Here is a 25,560-nt window from a genome sequence, read left to right as displayed (position 1 = left end):
ATCACAAGCCATTAGAGGTCACATCCAGTCAGAAATGTAAACCACGTGCCCGTATAGAGAGGTGGCTGCTCAGACTGCAGCCAGAGGACTTTCAGGATGTACTCATCACGGGATAACTGAACAGCAGATTGACTGTCAGGACTGGTGTTGGACACAACTCTAAGTGAAACATGCAAACATGAATCTGAGGAGTACGTGAGGTTCACTGAGGTAAATGCGACACCCAAAGCACTTACCACACAACAGGCAGAGGAGGCCTCTGCTGCAGATCCAGAGTTGATAGAGTTGTGGAAATAAATCAAAAATGGGCATTTTGAAAACTGCAAACAATATGCACCCACTGTGAATGAACTCTGTGTGACTGGATATATTGTTTTACATGGAAGTTGCATTGGACAACCAGAAAACCTGAGAGCAAAAGCACTTACACAAGCTCATCTGGGATGGTGGGAAGAAAACAACACCTCAGAACAAAGTGTGGTGGCCTGGTATGGACAAAGCTGCAAAAAAACTTTGCAAAGCTTGTCATGGAAGTCAAATAGTGGCCAGACCAGATCCTCCTGGACCTTTGAGAAACACTCTCTCACCAGATCGTCCTTGGCAGGATGTTGCTGTAGACTTACTGGATCCACTGCCAACCAACCATTCCATACTGGTAGATTATAATAGATATAATAGATTATAATAGTATGAGGCGATGACGTCTACAACCACAGAACTGCTATTTAATAGGAAAATGAGAGGAAAGTTTCCAGTCATCTCTGAGTCAAACAACAGCTCTATGTGTTCACGACAAAGACGCCAAACAAAAAGGAAAAGCAAAACTGTATGCAGATGAACAGAGAAATGTCCAACACTCTAGCATGGATATAAGAGACGCAGCAGAACAAGACAAAGTGGACAAATTTACAACAGCAGCCAAACCAACACCACACGAATACATGTGCAGAAGGAGAGGAAAAGCTAACACGCAAGAGCCACAAGAGGGAGCTCAGGAACCAGAAATGTCAATCGGGGCAGAACCCAGAAAATAACCAGAAAATAAACCCAGAAATAACAGCCTCCACCGGGGAGGGCTTCGGTCCCGTCTTCAGACACATTTTCATTCCCTGGCTTTTAGGCCTGCATGAGTTTTTTGTTCCTCTGTGTCTTTTATTTATGATGCTATGTTTTATTACATCTTTTTTTTCCACTAGGTTTATCCATTTTATTTGGTTTTAATTTGTTTTATTTTTAATTATTGCTTGTTTCATTGTTTTTATGTACAGCGCTTTGGAGACACTTTTGTTTGAATGTCCTTAACAAACAACGTGGACTGGATTTATCCTCCATTACAGGTGACAGGTCATCTTAATCCTTTATACGAGGTGGCAGGTTATCTCAGTCCGTCACGTCAAAGTCCCAGAGAGTTCAACCCAACAATTCACAACAAAGAAACAAGTTAGTGGAAACCATTTATTGAAATGTGGAAACATTAGATATGACAAGATATGAAAGAATACGGGTTTTGGTATCAAAGTCCTTTGGACCACGTATATCACAAATCATCATAGTTCTGTGTGACTGAAATTTTTTTTTAAATCTCAGAAGAGTCAAATTTCCAAACAAAGTTGCATCTAAAAATACAGCGAATTTTCTCAAAAAACAAAGACAATGTAAATCAGAGGATGACAGTCCTCTGGTAAGAAGAGCGTGTCTCCTTGTAAAGCTTGAACCAGCAGCAGCTCCCGTCCCGACGACTGAGCAGCAGCCTCCAATCTGACAACCAGCAGACCAAGTCCCAACAGAACACACACACACACACCTGACCTTCTTCTTGACCTTGTAGCACTAAACACTTCTTCTAGTGTTTGACATTAAGAGAACTGAAATCTTTTTGACATCTGAATCAGTGGGACAGAAAGATGTCACCATCTCACCCACAATTCTTTGCTTCAGACGTTTCAAAATGATCAGAACAACTTTTACGTAACGAGTAACGAGATCAGCCCAATTTCAGCTTCAACATCTACGGATAAAACATACCACCGTCTAAAAGAATAAAAGCCCTGCAGTCCACTGTCAAGTTCCAAAAAGTACAAAGAAGTGACCAAAAACAGAGGAGTAAAAACAAAGCAGTGCATGTTTCATCTGTCGCCACAAATCGTCTGGATGATGAGTTCCCAGGCGTCCTGGACGCCTGAGCTCAACTCTGTGTCGCCCTTCCTCACATGCGTACCGACCAGGAACAGCTGGCGCTCTCCGATGTCGGACAGAGAGAGCGCCTCATGGACGTCCGTGATGCTGCGAGATCCCGGGAGGTCCTGAGGAGAAGCACACGAGGAAGTCAGAGCAGCGAGTCGAGCAGCAGGACAGGAGACAACGTGTGGAGTGGCGTGGGCAAGACCAACAAGATGGCAGCAGTCATTCTCAACCAGATGATTTCTTGGTGTCCCCAAACAATTTTGTAAAGATATCACACAGGGAGGTTTGTGTTGCTTCTGATCTGGTGTCTGGTGAGTTGGACACATATCGCTCAACAGCGAGTTGTTCAAACAGCTCAGGGACAGGCGACCTGCGGAGTCCCCGACCAGACAGGCAGTGTGTGTGCTAGAACCGGAGCCTGGTCTGGAACCGGAGCCTGGTCTAGTATTGGATCCTGATCCAGTAGCTACCAACACTGGTCTAGAATTCGACTACGACTGTGTGAAGACTGATGAACTAAGTAACACTGAGACTGACTGACTTTGTAAAAGACCAGAAGTTCAGAGTTTATTATTGTGTTCATTTCATTCTATTATTCTGTAATGTTATCAAATGTGATTAGAGATGTGTTTTTTTTTGCTGACTTTAATGGTTTTTTGTTTTTTTTAGTTTCGTTTGATTGGACACATGGCGACCACTGATTGTCTTCTGCCTTCCTGGCTGATCGGCCTGGACCAGGACTGACTGACTGGCATGAAGATAATCTCAGCTGTCACTGTCTCAGGCCTGATTTGGTTCAGATTGTGCATCCATATTGGATGTTGGACTGGTGCTTCTCAGACAGTGGATCAGTTGGAAATGGTCGTTGAAATATGGGTAACCTATAGGACATATAAAATAAAAATGACGACTCAATTGGAGAAAGTGATCTTACAGATGTTCATAGAGAACATTAATTCTGAAATGTGACAAGAATGAAAAGTGGTTTTACCTTGTCTGCCATTGCTGTCTTTGATAGTGAGTTAGATTATTGTTAAAACTGAAATTTTAATAAGTGATCGGTACGTTACAACAAAACAATCCACCGCCTACTGTTAGCTTCACTTGCCCTCAAGCAGTGGAGGCTGCCAGTCAGTGGCCGGCGCCAAATAAAACATCGGATCAATCAAGTGTGGGAGGATTTACTAGTGCTGTTAGGAGATTAAAAGAAATCTATAGAATAATTATGGTCTGTAATTAATCTATTTATTATTCTCACCTGAGAAATTGCAAAGAAAAACCCTCAACTTGAGGTATTTTCATTTAAATTCAATATATTATTGTCTCAGATCAACAGATTGATATAGAACACAAAGAGGTGTCTGGAGGAAGTTTTTTGTTTTGAACAGACTGGAATGCAGCTCCAGCAACCTTTAGATCCAACATCCGTTCAGAACTAGAAAATAAAACATCAGCTCCACATAAAGTTCTCCAAGTTAACACATCAAAAGAGTTTTCTGAACAACACACCGTTCCTCCCCAACACCACATCTTTGGAAACCTTGTCAATGGTTTTTTTAATATCAACATCCTGACAGCTGAAGGTCGTGCAAGGCCGGGGTCAGAGGTCATCGTGGTGGCCAGTGGGAGACATTTCTGCCTCGCTCCTCCAGGCTCTCCATCCATACACGGTGAACCAGGGAGCCTGAATGCTTCCTGTGACTTCCTGTTTGACCTGGCAGCAGCGTATAGCTGCACTGCTGCCTCTCACTGCTTCATCTACTGGAGTCTTCACTGAACTTAATTGACTCATTTTATTTATTTTTTTTGTCTCTGATATCCCATTTGGAAGTTCCAGTTGGTTGAAGGTTTCGGTTGTCAAAATCACTCCTGATTTTACTGGAGTAAAGATTCCTTTCCACCTAATAGACTGTCAGTAGATAAATACGCTAATAAGGTCCCGTGCTAATATTTGGTTGGACCGCCTTTAGCTTTAGAATACTGAATCACTGGGCGAAGGCTGAAAGGATTTGGTTCGTTAGCAGGGGAAGTCTATGGCCTGCAGTTTGTGAGGTTGGGATGCAGGACGGCTCACTGAATGGAGAATCCAACCTTGTTTTGTGTGAATAAAATTCCATATCACTCACATAACTCGTCGGATTGCAGTAATATGCATTTTTTATGGTTTCGGGTTTTTTGTGAAAAGAAAACGTTTCTATTGAAATGGAAGAAATCTTTTATTAAAGCGATACTTCAACATTTTGACAAATTGGCCCATTTAGCACAATTCCTTAGTCATTTGGAACAGCATACTTACTTTTTTGTGAGGGCGAGCTGTTTTTTCAGAGGTGAGTCGGGGAAGGTTTTCGGGACGGACACAATGGAAGTGAATGGTGTTTTTGTTCCCTCTCGTCAAACTCATCAAATACACAATCCAACAACCCCAAAACACTTTGGTGGACACGTTATAATCTGCACATTCACTACGCTGTGAAATATTAATGCAAAATTACCAGATTGAGTTGTTTATGTGAAGATTGCTAAGACGGAACTACTTACTGAACATGGCGTCTGGGCGTAGTGATTTCAAAAGAAAAAGTAGTTCCCAGTATTTGCTTCAGTGTCGTAACGCTACAATATTATTTGTTGGTGTTCCACAGCGTAGTGAATGTGCGGATTATAGCGTGCCCACCAAAGTGTTTGGGGGTTGTTGGATTGTGCATTTGATGAGTTTGACGAGGGGGGAACAAAAATACCATCCACTTCCATTGTGTTCGTCCCGAAAACCTTCCCCGACTCACCTCTGAATAAACAACAGCTCGCCCTCACAAAAAAAGTATGAGGGTGGACCCAAAAGTTCCCGGACTGTGGTTATAACTTTTTATTTTTTAATCTTCGCAATTATTTGAAACTGTCACCTTCAAAATACTCTCCTTTGGCTTGAATACAACGCTGCACCCGAGATTTTCACTGTTCAGAAGAGTCGCCATGACCGTGCGTAATTGTGCCGATAAGATAGAACTTGGATTTTCCCTCCCCCGCCTGTATGCCTGTCTTATCTTTCCGCTGCCGCTCCAGTTTCATCTTTGACAACAAAAAGCCGTCGCCCGGGGCCAGATCAGGGGAATATGGCGGTGGGGAGGCTGGCTGGTCACGGTTTTAGTCAAAAAATATGCTTTACGCACAACATTTGGTGCTATTTCTGTGCGTAACGGGGCGTCCTGTGGTCTGCTGTCTGCTATGATGCGGCCATTTCCGGGTGCCTTCGTCTCTCTGCTTCTAATAACCGCCTGAGGATGATCTGTCTGGACCTCTACAATACTCCCATCAGTTCTGCAATGCCATCAAAAGTCCTGCGTGGATCTACCAGGATGTCTTCTTCAGTTTTTGTGACGTTTTCCTCTGTTCTGGAAGTGGACTGTTGTCCTCTGTGTGCCTGGTCTTTGTGATGTAATCTGATTACCCTGAAAGGGCCCAAACCACTCAGACACCCTAAGAATCCTTCTTAAAGAATGTCTGCAACATGGTGAGTGTTTCTGTCGCTGTTTTTCACAATAAAAAACAAAATGTTTTGACAGAGCGCAAATCAGTGGATATCCGCCATCTTGAAAAATCGAAGAGCGGGGTGTCACTCTGTCAACATGAACAATGACTGTCAGCTGACTTCATCACAGGGGAAGACCAAACCTGGCACAGTTATGCATGAGGTCATCCTGTGGCGACATCTAGCGGCCAAAGTCAGAACTTCATTGTATTTTTTTATTAATAGAATCAGTCCGGAAACTTTTGGGTCCCCCTTCGTAAGTATGCTGCTCGAAATGACTAAGGAATTCCGCTAAATGGGCCAATTTGCCAAAATGTTGAAGTATCGCTTTAACACCTTATCCAGCTGGAAACTCAAAGTATCTGTCTGGAATAAGTGCACTTTGAAAATTTGAGCCCAAAACTTTGAATAGTTAAGAAGTGATGCCAAAAAATATGGAGGGAAAACAAAAACAAACAAAAAACAAACCTGCTGTTGGTCACATCTTTGGTCTTGATTTCAATGTAAAACAGACAATTCAATGTCCAACTGAGCCAATGTCATTTGCTGTAACAGCCTGAATATTTAAGTTGTTTGATGCATTATGGCTCATTTTAAAGCCATCTCAAGGAAATATTCATTTTTTTGTAGCACTTGAAAGTTTTGCCACCATACCTACCTAAAGCTCTGGTGTGTGTGTCTCAAAGGAAGCGCTGCCTCTCTGGGAGACAAAAGGCCAGCAGGCACTTGAAGAGGCCCCTCGTCATTCTCACCTGTTTGTTGGCCAGAAGCATGAGAGGCAGGCCGGGCCGACAGGACAGCAGCTCGTGTAGATGCTTCTTAGCCTCGGGAAAGAGCTGTGGAGCCGACGAGTCCACAACAAACACCAGCAGCAGCGCCTTGGACAGGTAGCGCCGCCAGTACGGGCGAAGGTCTTCTTTACCTCCAACTGGCAGGCAGAAAAACAGACGGCTCAGACCGGCATGGCGCTAGTCCACAGGGTTTGTAGAAATCTCCAATTCTCTCTGCTTATATGAACTTTAGGCAGACGAAGTGAAAAGAATAGAATCATATCAGCAGCATAGAAGCGTGCACTCAGGCTTACTCTCTTGGAACTCGACGTGCAGCCGGTCTCTGTTGATGGACACGGCGTTGAAGCCCTGGGTGGGCTGCGTGTCCACGTTCACGCTGCCGGTGGCGAAGCAGTGGAGCAGGCTGCTCTTCCCGGCGCCGTCCAGACCCAGAACCAGGACCTGCGTGGCGTCCGGCTCTACAGGCCGGCCCTGGGAATCAGAACCAGACTCAGTGAAGCTGCACTGATAAAGCAGAAGTACAGACACCTCCGCCATGTGCCTGCTTTATTCCCTTCCGGTCTAAACTCACGGGTTCAAATCCCAGTAGTGGCAGGGAGCCACAATAGAAACTGGCCATTCAACTGCCCTGCCTTGGTGTGAAGCTAAACCTCTTCGTTGGGCTTGGTTCCTGGTTGTCCAGACCAGTCCAGGTGGACCAGGTCCCGGTCAACCGGGATGGACTCTGAGCTATGAGCATCTTCAATAGGATTTGTGTTAGTGTGTTTCAGTTTAGAGCTTAAAATAAAGTACTGTTAAGAATTTAACCAAATTGTAAAGTGCCCACATTTCCCAGAATGCCATAGTGTTTGTGTTCCCACGTTTGAAAGTTGAGTTAAAGTTGAGGATGACACCTTAAAGTCTGCAGAAACACAAACAGAGCTCAAACTACAACACAGGGAGTGAGATGTCCATAAAAAGACAACTCGTGTGTGTTAGAACGTGCAGAGAGCAGTGTGTGTTCTTACCGCTGTTTGGAGAACTCCAGCAGCCTCACTCCTCTCCTCCTCCTCCTCTTCTCTCCTCTCAGCTGGTGTTTCGGGCTCTCTAGCAGCCTCTTTCCTCTCTTCTTCTTCTTCTTCCTCCTCCTCCTCTCCCCTGCCAGCGGGTGTTTCGGGCTCTCCGGCAGCAGGACCCCCGCTCCGCTGCTCTCCCCGCCGGGAGGAGGACCCCGGTGCCCAGAGGAGGTAGGCCAGCCCGGCCGCGGCCGCCACGGAGGCTCCGAGGATCCCGGCTGCTCTCAGACCCGACATGGTGCACGACACGCCGCCGCTACCCGACTGTCGGCCACATTCGGCTTCCTGCGGCTCTTCCTCAACAAGTGGATTAAGAAGCAGGAAGCTCCGGAGGAGCGAGTTTCCGGCCGTGTTGATGCAGTGCTGCGGGCTGGCCGGCAGAGGGCGACATCCTCAGCATTCATTACTTCGTGCTGGATGTACTGTGTAATTCTTCAGCTTTGTTCTTTGGTTTTGCATATTTTGTTTGGGTGAAGTGATGCTTTATTGTCTGTGGGCCTTATTTTTGTAGATTATCATATCATCTGATGTGAACCTGGTGTATTATGATAGACACAAATCAAACAAAGAATACAATGAAAATGTAGTTATTACAAACTCCAAGTCACCCTGTGTGGACTGGAAACCGATCAGGAGTGTAGCTGCCTTGGCTCAGAGGAAACTGGGACCGGCTCCAGCGCCTGCAACCCTGAGCAGGAGGACGGGGGACAGGAGGGATGGAAAATCCAAGTTATAGAGTACAACTAAAGCTGGGATTACACCAAGAGTTTCACAACTGAAAATCTTTAGTAAACCTAGGATTTTAACTGGAGGCACAGACCCTCTGGATCGTTTAGTTTAAGCCTATCTGTGCCCTTTCAAACCAGGCTTTTCATCGTCTTGGGTCTGGAAAGCCTGACACTAGTCTGGGCTGTGACTAAAAAAGTCTAAACACTCATCTTTGTATGTGAGCTGTAATCCATACATTTAGATGCAGCACTCAAAAGATCTAATAGAAATCAATATCTCTCTGACATTTACCGCATGGCTACTAAGAAGATGTTAAAGACATCAAAGGAAAATAAAATGACAAACACAAGTGTGTGTTATCTCTGAAATAATGATCTAGATCTCAGTGATAGGAATTAAGGAACATGCTGAAAGAAATAAATGCTTCACAATAAGTTTATTAAATATTTCTGAAGTTTTCACAAACCAAAGGTTGAGCAGAACTTTCCGTTCAGTCCGCCTCCCCCTTCTCCACGGCGCTCATCATCCAGGGCAGGAAAGCGCCGTCCTCCTGAGGTTCCCCGAGGCTCTTGCAGGTCCGTTCTCGTAGAGATGGGACCTTCTTCCTCTGTGGGCCTGCAGCCTCCCAGACCTGCCGAGGAGCCGAGGCCTGGCTGGCCTCCGCCCCCGCAGCCCGGTGCCTCCGGTACCGGGACGCCTCCTGGTAGCTCCCGTAGCTTCTCTGCTTGATGGAGGACAACCGCTTCACCCTGCTGCTGCTGGACTCCTCTTCCTTGTCCACCGCTCTGCGATGTGTGGTGTTCTTACTGCCCTGCAGGGGGAACTTCTCCTCCTGCCAGGCGATGAACTCGGACATGGTGTCCTTCAGGCAGGAGGTCAAGTCTTGGTGGATCATGGCCACTTGGCCTCCCACCCCCACGGTGCCTTGCTTCAGGTTGTGGTAGAGTCCCTGGATGTTGGTCAGTTCCTCCAGCATGCTTGAAGACAGCAGGTCTTGCACCGCTGTGGTCCTTCCTAGAAACTCTGTGCATACGGGCTCTTTCTTTGGTTTTCTCATCTTCTGGTAGGTGAGTAAATGGGGCATTGCTGTGTAGTGGAAGGCTTTGGCGAAGACGAGTTTCTGGAAGATGTAGACCACATCATGGTGCCCGGAGTCCACCGAGTCGAAGAGGAAGGTTTGGGCATGGGCCCAGTCTCGGAGTGCCAGTCTGATTTTCACCGGTGGTTGAAAAAGCTGTGTCTGATACAAAGCAAACATCAGGTACAGGCCTCCAACTCGGATCTGGTAGCTGTACGGAGGCAGGAAGTACTTGACAGCGGTGGTGAGAGCCACCCCGCAGAACCTCCTCAGCTCGCTGTGGGTGCTGACGCCAAGGAAGACGTCGGAGAAGCGCATTTCCCTCCAGATGGCCGAAAAGTCCTGGTACCTGACCGAGTCCCGCTGCTGGAAGCGGCCCAGGAGCTCCTCCACATCCTGAGTCAGGAGAGGATCGAACACTTCGGGGTGAGTAGCCGGCTGACGAGACATCGAGACCACTTCAGCTCAGCTCCAACAGCGCAGTCCAAATGCTCCGCAGGCGTCAGTTCAGAGCAGCTGCAGCTCATCAGGCTGATTACCAACCAAAGGCTCATCAAGACGCTGAAGCAATGGAGCAACAGGTTGGCCTAAATCCATTTTCAGTGGTTTTCTTCAAGGTTTCTAACACGCCATCTGTTCGGCCAGTGTTTACAACTCATACCCAGGTGAAACTCAAAGTGGCAGCTAGACAAAGAACTGAACGCTTTTACTGAAACATTTGTGAAGCCAATTTTTTGCATTTCAGTTTGTCATCTCAAGAGTTTAATCTCAAAGAAGCAGTGAAAAATGATCGACGTGGAGCCAACTCCTGCTGAATCCTCACCCTCACCAGCGCTTCCAAACTGAGAGTGACCCGTTCAATGTCTCTGGATTGTTAGAGAAAACCTCCACAGCTGCAAGAGAAAGCGACTGAGGATTCAAACAGTGAATACTTCCTTAGTGCTGCTGAACCACAGTGGCCCTCAAGTCCGCAATATTACACTGACGTGAAAACCTGCCTCTAGTGGTGAAAGCTCCAGGCTGTCAGATCACAGACCAGAGGAAGCATCAGACACGCAGGCTGCTGTTCAAAGTTTTATTGAGACGTTAACAAATGGAGACACTGGTTTGGCCAAGTGAAGACAAGGAAAACCCTTCAGATGGACACAAACATTTAAATAATCGACTGGCTGCAGGGGCCCGAAAATAGAAAGGTGTCACATGTGGCACGGACCATCAGTGTAGAAGAAATGAAGAAGGGACTGTTCCTCTAAAAGCAGAACTTTGAGTGCAGCCAGGTTCCTCTGGTTAGAGCCAGCACTGATAACTCTCTGCAACGACACGGCGTTTCATTCAAACCTTTCTGAGACAGAGTCCATGTGGAAGGTGAAAATACAGTCTGCTCATCGGACTGCAACGCTGAAGGATCCTGTTTTGATGCACACTCAAGCAGAACAGTAACTGATTCCATAGTGACGTTAACAGAGCGTTCTGTGAACTCTTCTTGATATCGTCTCTTCTGTCCTTTATCAAGGCGACAGATCAATGATGGGAGGGGTTTTCAATAAACAGCCAAAGAAAAGAGGTTGGAAGATAAATCTTGGGATTTCTCAGCCACTCGGATGTCGACGGTCTCCTTGGCTCCGCCTACCAGCCTCCTTTCCCGCCTTTCTTCTTCTTCTGTGGTGCTTTCTTGCGGGTGGCTCCTGAGGCTGCGGGTTTCTGCTGTCGAGGTGGGACCACTCCGCCGGCAGCAGCGGTCGACGAGCCCGCCGCCGACCCGGGCCGGGGGGATGTGGGGGGGCTGCTGGCCGTCTTACTGGCGTCTCTGAAGAGAAGAAGGGTCTGGTCAATGTCTGAGAGTCAAAACAACTCCTCACTACTTTATGCAACACTAGAAAAAGATGTTTTAAGTAAAACTAGTCAATAATGCAGAGTAAAAGGTGAAAAAGGAGGAGAGATCACGAGGACCGACTACTTCATCCAGGACTGGAGCGAGCTCGCCAGCCTCCAGTTATCCTGGGTTCTTCTGAAAGACCCTTCTTTTCTCGTCCTGGTTGAAGCACTCACAGTTCTGCTGTGGCTCCTGCGGTGGCTCCCTGCGTTCCTTTCCCGATCTGCTCCTTCTTCTTGCCCTTCTTCTTGCCTCGGTAGTAGGAGCGCTCCCTCATGGGCAGCCACCTCTCGGGGTCCGGGGCGGCTTTGGGGTCGTAGTTCTTGGGCAGTTTGCCTGCAGAGAAGACGAGCGCGGTGAGAGGACGTCTGCTGGGTAACGAAGATCCACTGAAACTGAAGGTCAGTGTCGCTGCTTGGTTGCTCTGAATAACATCAGCAGCTATCTGTGCGGTTGGACACTCTTGATCTTTGACCTTGTACCAGACCTCAGAAGCAGTTCTTTGCATTGGTGCTCTTGGACCCCTGGAAATCCAGAACCTTCTCTAATAATCTGGGTTGATTTTTGGAAGAAACAATGAGTTGTGTCGAGAGTCTGAGAGTTGTCCCTGATAACATCCAGACTGGACGACAGTCGCTCTGCATGTTGGGCCTGATCAGCGGCTGCAGCTCACTGAACACTGCTGCCTTAACAGGGAAGAACATCACTCCACTGGCTTCCCCCACAGTCACCTGGCTTTAAGGCTTTACATGGACGAGCGCCCTCTTATTGATCACCGCTTTTACTTTTTCACTCTCCAGTTTTATCCCTGAAGTTCCTAGATTCAGTCTGGAGTAGACCGAGGGTCCGCCTGCCGGTCCAGATCAGAACCACTCAGTCCCTCCGTTCCTTCAAGGATCCTCTGAAGACTCACTTATTCTCCCTGGCTTTAATCCTGTCCAAGAACCGACGCCATGCTTGTTGTTACATTAGTTTTACATAAACAGATTGTGCTGTGTCATTTTTTTCTGATTATCTTTAATACATCCTTTGTAGAGTGCTCTGCTCTGCTCAGCGTTGGTTGTGTGAAACGTGCTCTAGAAATAAAGCTGACTGATGCTGGAGTGTGTTGAACGTCACACAGTCCGGGGCCACGCCACAGCAGACATTCAGGAAAACTTCACATTTCATGCTAATGGTTGTTTTTTCCTGGCAAAATAAATATGTTGCAGATCAACTCTGAAAACAATTTACTTTCTGTGGCTGTTCAGTTCTAATTGAGCATGTGAATTTTCTAAAACAAAAGCCCCAAAACAGGCAGACAACAACATCAGTAATGATAAAAGCATGTTTTTTTCACTTTGGAAACTCATTGATTTGGCTGTGTTTGGACTCCTGAATGTTCTGATCGTGTCTAAACTTCAACCGAAGCAGTGTTGTATGTTGAGGACAGTGCTGACAGACCTTTCTTCTTCTTCCTCTTCTTTTTGATTTCGCCGTGGCTGGAATGAAGATGGACAGGCAGAGAATTGAGCAGAGTGCTGCGGGTTTAGGCTGAAGCTGCCGCAGCGTGCCGGACGTCACCTTTGCTCTTTGGGGAGGTTTTCTCCGACTACTTTGGCGGCCTTCTTCCTGACGTACGTGGCTCCGTGGGAGTTCTCCAGCTCGTCCACGTCCACGTTGAAGGACATGGTGTCTGCAGAGGGCAGGTGTCTGCTGAGGCTGAGGAGCGCGCTAAGGAGCTGACACGCTTCACAGAAACAGTCTGGAAGGAGGAGTGACTGTAGAGTTAGTATAAAGCTCTCTGAGAAAAGGATACGCCTTGGCTTTGTCTGTGTCCACCAGAGAGTAGGCGGAGATGAGCTGGGCCAGCGTGTGCACGTCGTTGGTGTTCTGTCTGCAAACGAAGCAAGCAGAAGGAGTTCATTCCACAGACGTGACAGCGGCTCGTCCAGCTGTAAACACTGCAGCGTGTGGAGGAGAAGCCCTTCCGGGAGCCCGGACTCACTTCCACAGCTGCTCCAGGTCGCTGATGGCTTCTTTCTTCCTCCCATACTTCAGTTTGAAATTGGCGGCTTCTCGTACGAGAGCCAGGTGCGCAGCAGAGCCGGGCTGTGGAGGCCAGACACACTCAGCTGATCCGTCACGTTTCACCTCATCCATACAGCCTTACACCTCCAGGAGAAACCGCCAGGCAGCAGCCTGTCAAATCTCTCTGATTCATTTAAAGCGACAGTACGACCAAAACGACTGTACTGCTGTCAGAACACCGTCACCTGTTCAGCTGTCATTACTTTGCATTAAATGGGACGTCACACACCATTCCGTTCTTCTTTCAACTCAATAACATCCAGATCCTACCGATAGAAGCAGCGTGCACACGGACCTGTTCAGACTGGTAATGCTCGATGGCCTGTTTGAAAACGTCGATGGCGCTGTCGATGTCTTCTTCGTGGGAGTACATGGTGACCAGAGCCGAAACCTGAAGCGTCACAACAACAAACAGCAGCGTTAGAAGAGAACAGCGACCCGTGGAAGCGATCTAAATGCCTCCAGTCTGGCCTTACCATCCCCGATTTGTGCTTGAACTCTTCAATAGATCTCAGGACATCACAGGCTTTTGTTACATGACCTGGAATTCACACGTCTGCATGTTAATGCACAGAAGCCAGTCTATTAAAGTCCTGCATGTGTTGAAGTATTAGCAGTGACACAGTGTGAGCGAGCGTGAGGCAGCTGAGTGTTCACGGAGCACCTTGCACTAAGTAGAGCTGAGCCATGGTCAGCTTGATGCCAGAAGCCTTGTCTGGGTTCTGATCTGAGAATTGCTGAAAAAACAAGAAAAGTCCGTTAGCAGAATTACTCAAAACACACAGGTCACATATCGATGAAGATCACAGCATTCTGACTGAACTGACAGTATCTATTTTCACTCATTTCTCAGGCTAGTGGATTCTCGGCTGCGTCTCTCTTTCAAACCTCTGCTCGCAGTAGAGAACACTAAAGCCTGGTTCACAGTCGGCCCTCTGCTGGCTCTGATCGGCCTGAAAGGAGCTGCTGAGCCACAGCTCTGCCGCGCTGCGCTCCTGGTTCTACGAGGCTCGAACAGAGCGCCGTGTTCTGATTGGCTGAGAGGTCATGACCCCAGTTCATTCAGGGGCTCCGATCATTTCCAGCAGTGAGCTTCAGTAGTCGTTACGCCTTTATTATCGCTCCTGATATATTTTATGGCTAAACTATATCAGGAGCCATATTTCCCCAAGAAATGCACGTCACATCTATTCTTATTATACCTTTGAACTTTGTTTTCAGAAGCTCTGACTGTGTATAAAAAGAAGAAATATAAATCATATTGTTTTCTTCAAATCCAGCCATGTCATCCTCATGTCTTTTTAAAAGACAGTACAGACTGGGATATTCTAATGTGTTAAAACATTACAAAACAAAAAGCGTTGTCATAAACAAATGGTTCAACTAGATTACTGTTGAACTAATACAGAAAAAAAATCAAATTTAAAACTGTCAAACAAAAAACTCCCTATACGGCTGTGAGTGGATTGTTCGGCCAGCCATAAGGCCAGCTGGGCGTCGTACCTGCAGCAGCTCCACCGCCCTGCTGTGCTGCTTCTCCCTGCTCAGCTGGGCCACCTGGATGAGGACGGGCAGCGGGTGCCGGGGGTTCTGGGACTGCAGGCTGGACGACAGCTTCCTGCACTGCTCGGCCTGGCGGGCGGAGAGCGGAGGCGGGGTGAAGACGGCTGCCGGGTGGCGCCGGGCGTCACGGCGTCACGGCGTCACGGCGCCGGCGCTCAGGCCTACCTGGTTGGTGTACATGGCCAGCAGAGCCTTGTTGAAGTCGATGGCCTGCAGCTGCTTCTTGGCCAGCTTGTACTCCACACCCTCAGCGTTGGTCAGCTTCACCTTCTTCTTGGAGTCGAACACGTTCTGGTCCTGTGAAGAGCGTTTGGACAGAGCTGTGCTCAGCGGGGAGGCGCCCAAACTAAAGCCAAAGTACGCAGTATTCTGCTGAACGTATCGAGTCGGTGAACACTGGCTGCGTCCCAGCATCTCACAGCGTCTCATCCACCCTCCGCCGTGACTCTGAGCTTCCGCTCACCTTGTTGATGGTGATGATGTTGTTGGCGGTGACGGCGAGCAGCCCCACATCAGACGGCCTGGAATGGAATCAGAGAGTAAAAACACACCTGGTCCAAACACAGGTGGACCTGCAGCAACCTGGACTCACAGGAGGAGATCTGTCCCTCAGATACTGCCTCGGGGATGTAATCCTCTTTTTCTACTCTCCCTGGATCTTTTCGGTTTCATTTTCCTCGTTGCTCTCTTCACTCTAACCACAGCTTCACTGACTGACCCTATGAAGGAGCTACAGCGACAGAGCCAGAGCAGCTGAACTCACTTGAGCTTGATGACCTGGTTGTAGAGCTGCAGAGCCTCATCTGTCCGGCCCTGCAGCTGCATGATATAGGCCATCTGAGAGTGGATGACTGCCAGCTCCGACTCGATGTCCTCCTCTGTGACGTCCTGAAAACACAGACACATGGCAGTCTGGGACGTTTCAAACACAACAGCAGAGCAAAGACCAATGACTGCTTCTCTTATCAAAACTCACAATACCAGTATATCTGTCACAGTCCAACTCAAAAACTGTGTTTTTCACCTTGAAATTTAAAAACTAATGCCACATGGAGGTTTCCCAGTTTTCCATCATGCTGTTTTTTTTTTTTTTTTTTACAGAATGATCTCAGTGAAAGAGGAAAAACACACTCACAGAATCCTCTGCCAGCGAGACTCTGCACAGCTCTGTGAAGGAGAAGCATCAGTTCAGCTCAGACTGGATGGATTTTAGTCATGAGTACAAGCGAACAAAGCAGCTCCTGATATCCAGAGAAGAACAGCAGCACCGAGTGACGGACTCTCAGCCCACCTTCCGCCTGCCGCAGCTTGTTGAGCGCCTCGGTCAGCTGTCCCTGGCCGATCAGAGAGCAGGCAGCGTTGTAACAGAGCTCATAGGTGGACTCCGGGAGGCCCAGGCTGTCCTGGAAACGCCACAAACGAGACAGCATTGAGACATACGGGACAGAGGACAGGTGGAGCAGAAGAACACCTCCTACCATCTGAGCCTTCTCCCACTGGCTCATGGCGGCCACCACGGCGCCCAGGTTGGTCTTCCTCTCCTCCTCGTACTCGTCCTGGGAGTTCCGGATCAGGTCTGTGTAGACCGACTTGCACTCATCGTAGCGCTCCAGCCGGTACAGCTGGACAGCGAGCGGAGGGGAAACATAAGAGAAGGTTCACACATTCTGGAAAGGCTGCCACGAAGGGAGCGAAAAGAAAGCTAAAAAGCTTTTCCCCACGATAATCCCTCATAACACATTTTTCTAATGTGCAGGATCATCCTGCACATTTTTTTCTTTCATAAATGGTTTACCAAGAATGGACAACTTGAACGCTTCTTCCGCCACACAGGTACACAGAAACAGTGAACAGACCGTAACATATAGAAAACACTCCCACAGCTGTCATCTCACTGGTTCAAACATGCTCACCACTTGGCCGTAGAGCTCCTTCAGCTTGTCCGTCTGCTCAGCAGCACCTTCGATGGTCTTCAGAGAACTTTCCACCCGGTTCAGCCGGTACTCACAGTACGCCTTCTCAAACACCACTTCACTGATGAACAGACACACGTCAAAGGTTTAACACAGCGAGGAGAAAGAACGAGACACTTTGAACTGACGTACTAAGAAATGTACATGTGTCAGGACGACAGCGTGGAAAGACACCATGACCAGAACAACCGTCTCCACGCCATCATATCAGGTCAGCAGTTTGGTTTTTATTTCCAGCTACGTCATCCTGATTGCTGACTGGCTGCCTGGAGATTAGCGGGGATTATGAAGTGAAGAGTGTTCTGTTTTTCAAAAAGATTTCAAGGGTTTTGTTCTTCCAGATCTTGATCAATCGCACCATATTACACTGGCTGGAGCAGCGTTGCGGCGAGGAGGGACTCCTCGTGAGATTACAGCATCATCTCAGGAGAAAGCTCGCCGCAAAACACATTGACGTAACAGTATCGTACAAAATATGACTTCTAGAATAAAAAGTTTGTCGTCCATGGTTTAAAAAAAAAAACACCTCTGGCAACCACCAATGGTCAAGCATGTATAAATATTTCTGTTTTACACAGAGAAACAAACACACCCAGCTTTGCTAAAAAAAATAAATAAATAAATCTGAGTCAAACATGAGTGATGCAGAACATGACCAGCTGCCTGCAATGGATTTCTCTGTGTGGTTCAGGACTGGCGAGGGGGAGATGATTCATGATTGCATTATTGCTGAAAAGCATAAATGTTTAGAAGTTGTAGAGGTGTGGATTACCTGCCGAGCACTTTAGAGTGTGTGTTCATGACATTCAGAGCCTCCTTGAAGCTCCCATTCTGGACCAGACACACTATTTTGCAGTGGAGGGCCGTCACGTCCTCCCTGTTGTCCTGTAAAACTGTGACAGAGAAGGAGACACAGCAAGTTACACAACAACCAGGCACGAAAACACAAAACACGTGGACTCGATGTGGATTTTAAACACGGGAGTTGAAAGCAGAGTGATTTGACTGGAACCGATCAGTAAACTGTGCCGGGAGAGCTAACAGGCTAACAGCTAACAGGGACACGTCAGTGAACAGAACCACGCTGTGCTCATGTCAGACTACACTCAGGGAAGCTGAGTCCGTGGGTGCGGTGCCGAGATATAAAACACTGATCAGAAAGCAGGGGGTGGCACCGGGTCGGGACCGGGTCCATGTTTTAACACAGACATGCTTCTGCCCAACAGCCGTTAGCTTAGCCACCGGCTAGCAGCTCCACTGTCGCTCCGACAGCAAATTGAGCCTCGTGAAATCCTGACAGGTGTTGAACAGCAGTCCCAAAACGGGTCTTCAGGCGCCGACACCTACTCTTCGTGAGAGCTTTCAGGGCTCTGGTGTAGTCTCCATTCTGCCCGCAGCGGTTCACCTCGGTCCACAGCGAAGCCACGGCCGAGCCTGCACTCGCCATGTTTACTGAGGGAAGCCGTGGATTTACCGGAAGTGGTAAGCAATCACTTCCGGTTAGTTCTTCTTCTTCTTCTTTGCATTCACGTTGCAGCTGATTGGAACTTGTCAGTACCATAGATATCTTATAGAACTATAAGTTATTTATCTATATGTTCTATAAGATATCTATGGTCAGTACCGCCACCCTTAAGACAGAACGATGCAACTGTTGCTCTCGCGCTCCCCCTACTGGTCTCCTGTGAAAGCTCACTGTCGTAAACGTTCTCCGAGTCCGTCCATCCCACCAAAAACTGTGCTCTTGCCCTTCTTGGACAATATCTCCTCTAAGCTCGGGTCCTCTACCAGTGGATGTCAAAGTGTTGAAGATCTGAGTCTTGTTGAAGTGGCCTGTGGCCTTCTGTGAGGCCTTGATGACTGCTGGGGACTTGAAGCAGGGCTCCAGGGCAGCCACCTCCAGGGCCAAATTGCTCCTGGTCTAGTCACCCCATCACTTGCGAAGGCTGAACAAAGAATGAGCGTCTGAGCGTCTGGTGTCATGCTTCTCCAACCTGCGCTTTGACTGCAAGTACTGACTTCCATATCTTCATGCATTACATACTCAGTCATCAAAATGTCTCAAGACATCTTAAGATGTCTTAATAACCAAAATCAAGACGTCTCCAGACATTTTTGTACATCAAGACATCTGAAGACATCTTAAGACAAAAATTTGAAGATGTCTTAAGACATGCCAAAGCAGAATGTGAGATGCACCCAGACAGATTTTTGTGTCTTGAAGACACTGAGTGTCTTGAGACATCTTAGGACATATTTCCTTTGTCTTAAGACATTCACATCTTAAGATGGCTTCAGACATGGTATGTGTGTCTCAAAGACATGGTCAAGCTGTCTCGTTTCAACTGGAGTATTATGATGATAATATTATGATAATGGTCTTTTTATTTTTTACTGTAAAATCTGAGATAACATTGTTGGAGTGTTAAATGGTCATTAATTATTTTTCAATATATATTTTGAATTATTTTTAATTTCCCAGAGAGCTCTGCGTAATGGGATCAATAAGGTAAAAACAAATAATAACTTAAGTTAAAATTGTAAAACATTGCTTCAGAGGATTTTTTGTGATTTTTTTTTTTATGTAACAAATATTTGAAACACCTTTTCAACAGAAGATGAACATACAGGTGAGAACAACAGGAGGTGAAATTAAATTTACAAAATGTTTATTTAATAAATTACTGAATTAAATAAATATCACAGAAAAATATCATAGAACTCAAATTTAAATACACTACAAGACAATTTCAATGATCTATGCAACAATATGTAACAAAGAATATAATATTTTATTATTTAATTGAATAAATATGAATTTAAATGAATTAGGGAATGCAATGAACAATTCCATCAAAACACAATCAGACAAATTCAGAACATCGCAACATTAAATTAAAATGCATTTCAAGCTTGAACACAAACAAACATACAGACACACGCACACTAGGCACTGCACATGTCCTGCACTGCCTGCATGGCCTTGGCATTGGGGTTCTTTCCCTCCTTTAGGGCTTTGAGCCAAGCCTGCAGGTATGTTTTTACAGTTTCTCTGCAGGACTCATTTAGTTCTCTCCCATTGCCAAGGAGGTGGGCAAAGGCCAGGTTTGTGCCCCTCGCCACCAAGTGCTCCACATCAGCCTCAGTGCTCTCCATTTTGATTTTCTTTGCTGCCCGCCTCCGCAGTTCAAGAAACATGGTGTATCTGCAATTTTAAAGAAATACTGCTGTTAAAATGGGAATGAATTTACAGGAAATATTCTGTAATATTTTACAGATTTCCAAACAATTTGCTAGTATTTTAATAGATGTTAACAGTAGTTTTAGGTTTTATGCTTAAAGGTGCTGTAGGCAGGATTCAGCATCTCCGCAAGATGGCGATTTGACCCATCAAAGATGGCCATTTGAAACCCAGCACAGTCAATCCTGTCCTGTTTCCTCTGACATCACGCCCTTATGCAAGTTAAGCCCCTCCCACAAGAACGTGCGACGAATGCCCCTCGACCAATCACGGTTAGAGCCTTGGGGCTCTTCTGATTGGTCAAAGATACCTGGAGCTGTGGAGATTCCTTTTCAGCTCAGAACAGAGACAGATGGAAACGCTGTGCCCTCGTTGTAGTACAATTATGCTACACCCCTAAAGGATTATCAATGGATACTCTAACATTTAATCCAAAGAAAATACAGAAAAATTAGCACTGACTAGCAAAATCCTGCCTACAGCACCTTTAAAATTACAGATAATTGTAATTTATGATGATCTAAATATTCTGGTTTTTTTTTTTTATAAAAAATTGTTGTAATTCTACATCATTAACTGTAATTTTACATAAATTTTTCTACTTTTTTTTCAGTATCATCCGTAATACAATGCAACAACTGTAAATCAACAGACACTAGCAGTAATTTAAATATTGACCTTTAGAATTACATGTAATCACTAATTATAATACATTATTATTGTTTTTTAAATGTAATTTGACACTTACTGATCATATTAAATGTGAATATACATAAAATATAATGTCATTTTACAGATCTTCCTTGATAATGTTAATGAATGTATGTAAAATTACAGAAATTTGCAGTGTGCTCCATAAAATTGCAGGTCATTAATTGAGTTAAGGTGATTTTATTTTATTATTTTTTTTTGAGTTAATGAGTAGTTTCTGTGCAACACCAAAGTAATTTAGTGTACATTACTGTAAAAATACAATCTAAAATATACTATATTACAAAAAGTGCACTTTAATTAATGTAACAGAAATTATTCTGATTCTTGCAGATTTTTGCTATTCATAAACAATAAAACATTTGTAAGCTTACAGATTTAGGGAGTAATTTAAGTTTTCAACATTTATATGGAACACAATGATTTCCACTGCAATTTTGTGGGATTTTTTTTGTTTTTACAGAATTTGTGTGTTTTATCAAATGACTAATTACCTTTAATATACAAAACCCAAAACCAGTAAAGTTGTTACGCTGTGTAAATCGTAAATAAAAACAGAATACAATAATTTGCAAATCCTTTTCAACTTATATTCAATTGAATTCACTGCAAAGACACACTAAACATTCGAATTGAGAAACTTTATTTTCTTTTGCAGAGATTAACATGAAGAGTATCTGACTTTTTATGTTTTTGGCATCGTATGTATGTTTTGTGGGCATTTATCAGCTATAATATATTCTACTTTAATGAATTTTGACTTTAAAAATCTACTCTGTATCACTAAACTACAGACAATAACTGTAAAAATACAATTATTTACTATAATTTTACAGTATCCATCTGAAAACTTTACTGCCAGGGCTTTCACTGTAGTTTTACAGTTTTTTTTTTTTTTAAAAGTGCATGTATTGACAGTACAGTAAAATCTGCAGTCCGTTTGTTACAGTACGATGAGTACAGTAAGAGGGTACAGTAAGATGAGTAAATTCTAAATATTGTGCAAACAGAGCTTCGAAACTAGGCTACAGGACCTATGGATCAATACCGTGTTATTGACCTTTCTTACCGGTAATTAATGAACCATTTGTTCACCGTCTTCATCTGAAGCCCCCTCACCAACAGCTCTGACTTCTCCTCAGTGGAGGGGTATCTTTTCCGAAGAAAGAGAGCCTTGCTCTTCTCCAATGCCCTCTTCTGCCCCCCTTCATTGCCTGGAAAAACAAAATAAGTTTGACCAATTTTAAAAACCATACACTCTCCTGCATTACTAAGAGACAACATAATTGCTGGGATAGATAGAAGGACAGGGATGTAATGGAGGTGGACTATGAGATCTTGATCATAGAGAAGACATGGGCTTCTGGGAGATGGTGAGCTCCAGGAACAAACTAAATCAATCAATCAATCAATCCTCCCTCCTCAATACTTCCCTGTTTGTGGCTGGTTACACGTCCCAAACTTGGAGTAATTGTGCCTTACTGAGGGAGAGGAGATAGCTGTGTACCGTATATAATTTACTTAGTCGCTGTATGGAGCTCATGCAACCCCACTTGAAAAAAAACCGAACTATTCCCTTAAGGTTGTGTGCCAGGTCTTGTCGTGATAGTGGAGCTGCCAATGGTGAGAGCTACAGGCATATATTATTTTATTTATTTATTTATTTTTTTACTTACTTGTCATCCTATTTGGAGTCATGAGGTGGCATGGGCATGAACATGCCACACAGGGACAGCATGCCTCATTTTCTTGTTCAGCTGACCCTGTGGTGCAAAATCAAAGACATCAGTCTATAGCTATGAACGCATATCGATTTCATTTACACAATTAAAGCACATCTCATAGTATCCTTGCCTCCTCACCTACTTTTCAACCTCCAGCGTGAAAAAACATACCCAAAATGAAAAGGTTATATCTTCACAAATAGAAGGGCTATTTGATGCTGTAAGTAGGCAATGTTCTATAATTTATTTTACAAAAATATTGTGCAAAATAGCTCCCTAACCCCCTTCCACTGTCATCATGGTAAGTACACAAAGGCTAATTTTCCATTTTTGGGTGAACTATCTCTTTAAGAACATAGTGAATGAGGCTCAATGTGTATCATTCAACTATATTTATGATGTGTAGGCTCCTGTGTAAACTCCATGCATAGGTCACTGTAAATATACAGTACAATGCACATATTCGAGCCACTGCACACAGGGCTACTGTATAAAACCAGTCATTTAACATTTGAACCATCCCACCCACCAATTTACTTAGATATAGAACAATTTTTATTTGTCTTGTAATGTAGCATACATACGCTACTGCTGCAAATATGGTACAATAACACTGAAATGCAATTGTACCCTTTCGGTTGGACTTATACAATTGTCTATGTATATGATGATAAAGTTAATCTATGTCTATTACTCACTCACCTCGAACAACTCTCCCTCTGTTGGCACCAGGACTTGTCCTCTCCTCTCCTTTCCTCTCCTCCTGCCTTCTCCATCTAAATCACAAAGATTTTAAAGGAGTAAAGCAGGCTGGCATTATCATATTTTACTATTTTGTATGGCAGTAAAGTCTGCTCTGGTTCAGTAAGAAAAGCAAGCATTATTCTACCAAAGATGGCCAACTGTCACCCTTGATACAGCCTAGTAAACGTTGGATACATGTACACTGATGTTAGCTAGCTGGCCAATAACCAAATAATATAACTTTATAATCGAAAGGGGCATTTAGTTCATTTTTCATCAAACACCGTACACTGACCGTTTGGCTATACATATTACTAACCTTGATTTTCGCCTTCACTGCTTGATGTTAAATTTCCCAGTCTGGACAGAGGCATTTTCACTACTGTGTTTTAAAGCTCACTTTCCTAGCAAACAGCGATTGCTTCGCGGGCTTTTGCGCTTCAGCTCGCGCTCAACAGGGGTTGGAAAAGACGGCGCGTGCCAACTCGTACGCGTCAGTGAAGCGCACATCAAGCCCAACTGTAACAGTGTCGCAGCAGCCTGACGCTATCGTGTGTACTTCGTCTTACAAATGTTGCGAATTCGCTCCAACAACGTCAACCCTCATCCCATGAGAGTCAGGGAAGATGCAGAAGGTAAGTTGTATCTATCTGTCTATCTATCTAACTATCTTATTTAGTTATGAGGCAAGCAGATTCTACGAAATATTTGGATGTCTTCAGATGTCTTAAGACAAGTAAGCGTTAGCATCTTACCTTAAAACAAAGTAGTGTATTGGACTGGCGAAGCCCACACACGCACCGTCACATCATTTGATGAGATGAAGCTCCTCTTTACCGCTGCTGAAGGGCGGGTTTGCAGGATGAGTGCGTGGCAGGTCACCTGTGACATTAGCCTCAACGGTGAGACCAGCTGTCGGATCACGGAAATCCGCTATTTGTCCTTTTACACTTTTTTTCCTCTTTTGATTTCGCATGACTTTTTCTTTCCAAATGCAACATTGTGTATCTAGAAAAGACCATATAATATGTAACATGTAAAGTTTCCCAAAGGCACGGTAAGTAAAATCTTTTTTACGGTCAGCCAGACAGTCATACATTTTGCAGTGTTTTTGCGCAGGAGCACACCGACAGGTTGTTTTTCTGTAATCTAACATATTAGAAATTAAGATAAATAAACAAAACATTAAGTCAAGAGGATCAGCAATCCTTTTAATGCCTCATGTCTGCTTTATTAATGCCTCAAATCAGGTTTTAAAATTTATTTAACTTTTTACAGTGCGCATTTGCGCATCGTCACCTCTCACACACACTCCGCGCACTCATTTCCCTGATAAACACGCACACACAGACCAACACACACAAAATAGTTGTATTATTAACCGTCAATAATAATCAAGAACATTAAAATTAGTAAAATAAGTCTCCCCAGCTGTGCATCAGGACGGACACCTTCCCACACGGTCATTCCTCACCCTGCTCTTTTGATTCTGGGACTGCAGGCTTGACAGGGCAACGGTATTTATTAAGAAAATATGTTCGTTCTAAAATTAATTTCTGGAAACGAGAAATACATGGTTTGCTGTACTTTGATGGAAGATATAATATTTTACCTGAATCTGTAATTGGCACCTGGAGACACTGCAGTGCTCCTGCTGTCAACTGTCCTGTTCACTGTTGTTGAGATTTATTACATTAATCTATTTATTTTTTACACCATTTTATGTTATTATTATTTAGTTGTAAACTGACAGTAGCCTACAGTAATTCTCTATACCTGGAGGTGACGCGTGAGCGCTTCCATGCGCCGCTGCAGGTTCTGCTGGACTGGACAGCAGCTGGAGGTCGGTCGGGTATTTTTGGGGCAGGATTACATTGTTTTCGCTGTTTGGTCCGCAGCTGTTCTGACTCTGATTCAGGACTTTCCTCCTCTTTACTCCAGTCAAGATCGCTGATGTCCGACACGTCTCCGCCATCCGATTCCCCCTCACTTCCCTCTTGTATCATTGCTAAAGCTTCTTCCACCTTCATTATGCCTCTTTTTATTGTCTTTCTTTTAGGATTTTTATTTTTTTTTTGGCTGATATTTTTGGCCGTCTGTCCGGTTGTCTGCTGTCAGAGCTAGCTCCCTGTTCAGATGCGCGCATGAACCAAAACAAATCAGTCCAGAAAAAAAGCCCCGCAAAGTGTGTTTTTTTTTTGTTTGTTTTTTTTTTTGTTTTGTTTTTTTTTTTTGCCTTTGGAGGTATAAATGCTTTGTAATATTATGTGTGTCATTGTTAGGACCTTATTTGCTTCAGAA

General features: G+C 45.0%; 3 protein-coding genes and 1 long non-coding RNA gene across 4 annotated transcripts; all 4 read right to left on the bottom strand.

Annotated features, from left to right (window-relative positions):
• Positions 1-1,450: 1,450 nt before the first annotated feature.
• On the bottom strand, positions 1,451-7,872 carry arl9 (ADP-ribosylation factor-like 9). The gene is made up of 4 exons (XM_030108539.1): positions 7,506-7,872; positions 6,792-6,969; positions 6,460-6,635; positions 1,451-2,303 (listed from the first exon to the last, which is right to left on the bottom strand). The coding sequence occupies exons 1-4, from the start codon at positions 7,788-7,790 to the stop codon at positions 2,127-2,129; spliced, it is 816 nt and encodes a 271-aa protein (XP_029964399.1). The 5' UTR covers positions 7,791-7,872; the 3' UTR covers positions 1,451-2,126.
• Positions 7,873-8,772: 900 nt separating this feature from the next.
• Positions 8,773-9,816, bottom strand: LOC115396933 (snRNA-activating protein complex subunit 1-like). The gene has a single exon (XM_030103021.1). The coding sequence runs from the start codon at positions 9,808-9,810 to the stop codon at positions 8,773-8,775; it is 1,038 nt and encodes a 345-aa protein (XP_029958881.1). The 5' UTR covers positions 9,811-9,816.
• Positions 9,817-10,421: 605 nt separating this feature from the next.
• srp72 (signal recognition particle 72) lies at positions 10,422-18,308 on the bottom strand. Its single transcript, XM_030112366.1, has 19 exons — positions 18,187-18,308; positions 17,612-17,732; positions 16,780-16,900; positions 16,345-16,488; positions 16,158-16,269; positions 16,002-16,033; positions 15,630-15,754; positions 15,330-15,387; positions 15,032-15,163; positions 14,807-14,935; positions 13,968-14,040; positions 13,780-13,844; positions 13,599-13,694; positions 13,221-13,324; positions 13,032-13,109; positions 12,797-12,934; positions 12,677-12,714; positions 11,410-11,569; positions 10,422-11,167 (listed from the first exon to the last, which is right to left on the bottom strand). The coding sequence occupies exons 1-19, from the start codon at positions 18,284-18,286 to the stop codon at positions 10,987-10,989; spliced, it is 2,007 nt and encodes a 668-aa protein (XP_029968226.1). The 5' UTR covers positions 18,287-18,308; the 3' UTR covers positions 10,422-10,986.
• A 1,660-nt stretch (positions 18,309-19,968) lies between these two features.
• On the bottom strand, positions 19,969-22,530 carry LOC115406638 (uncharacterized). The gene is made up of 3 exons (XR_003933552.1): positions 22,468-22,530; positions 21,861-22,005; positions 19,969-20,044 (listed from the first exon to the last, which is right to left on the bottom strand). It is a non-coding gene; the product is annotated as an uncharacterized LOC115406638 (long non-coding RNA).
• Between the last annotated feature and the right edge of the window lie 3,030 nt (positions 22,531-25,560).

The sequence above is a fragment of the Salarias fasciatus genome, chromosome 2 (assembly GCF_902148845.1).
Source record: "Salarias fasciatus chromosome 2, fSalaFa1.1, whole genome shotgun sequence".
NCBI lineage: Eukaryota > Metazoa > Chordata > Actinopteri > Blenniiformes > Blenniidae > Salarias > Salarias fasciatus.
This window is presented reverse-complemented; position numbering and strand designations above follow the sequence as displayed.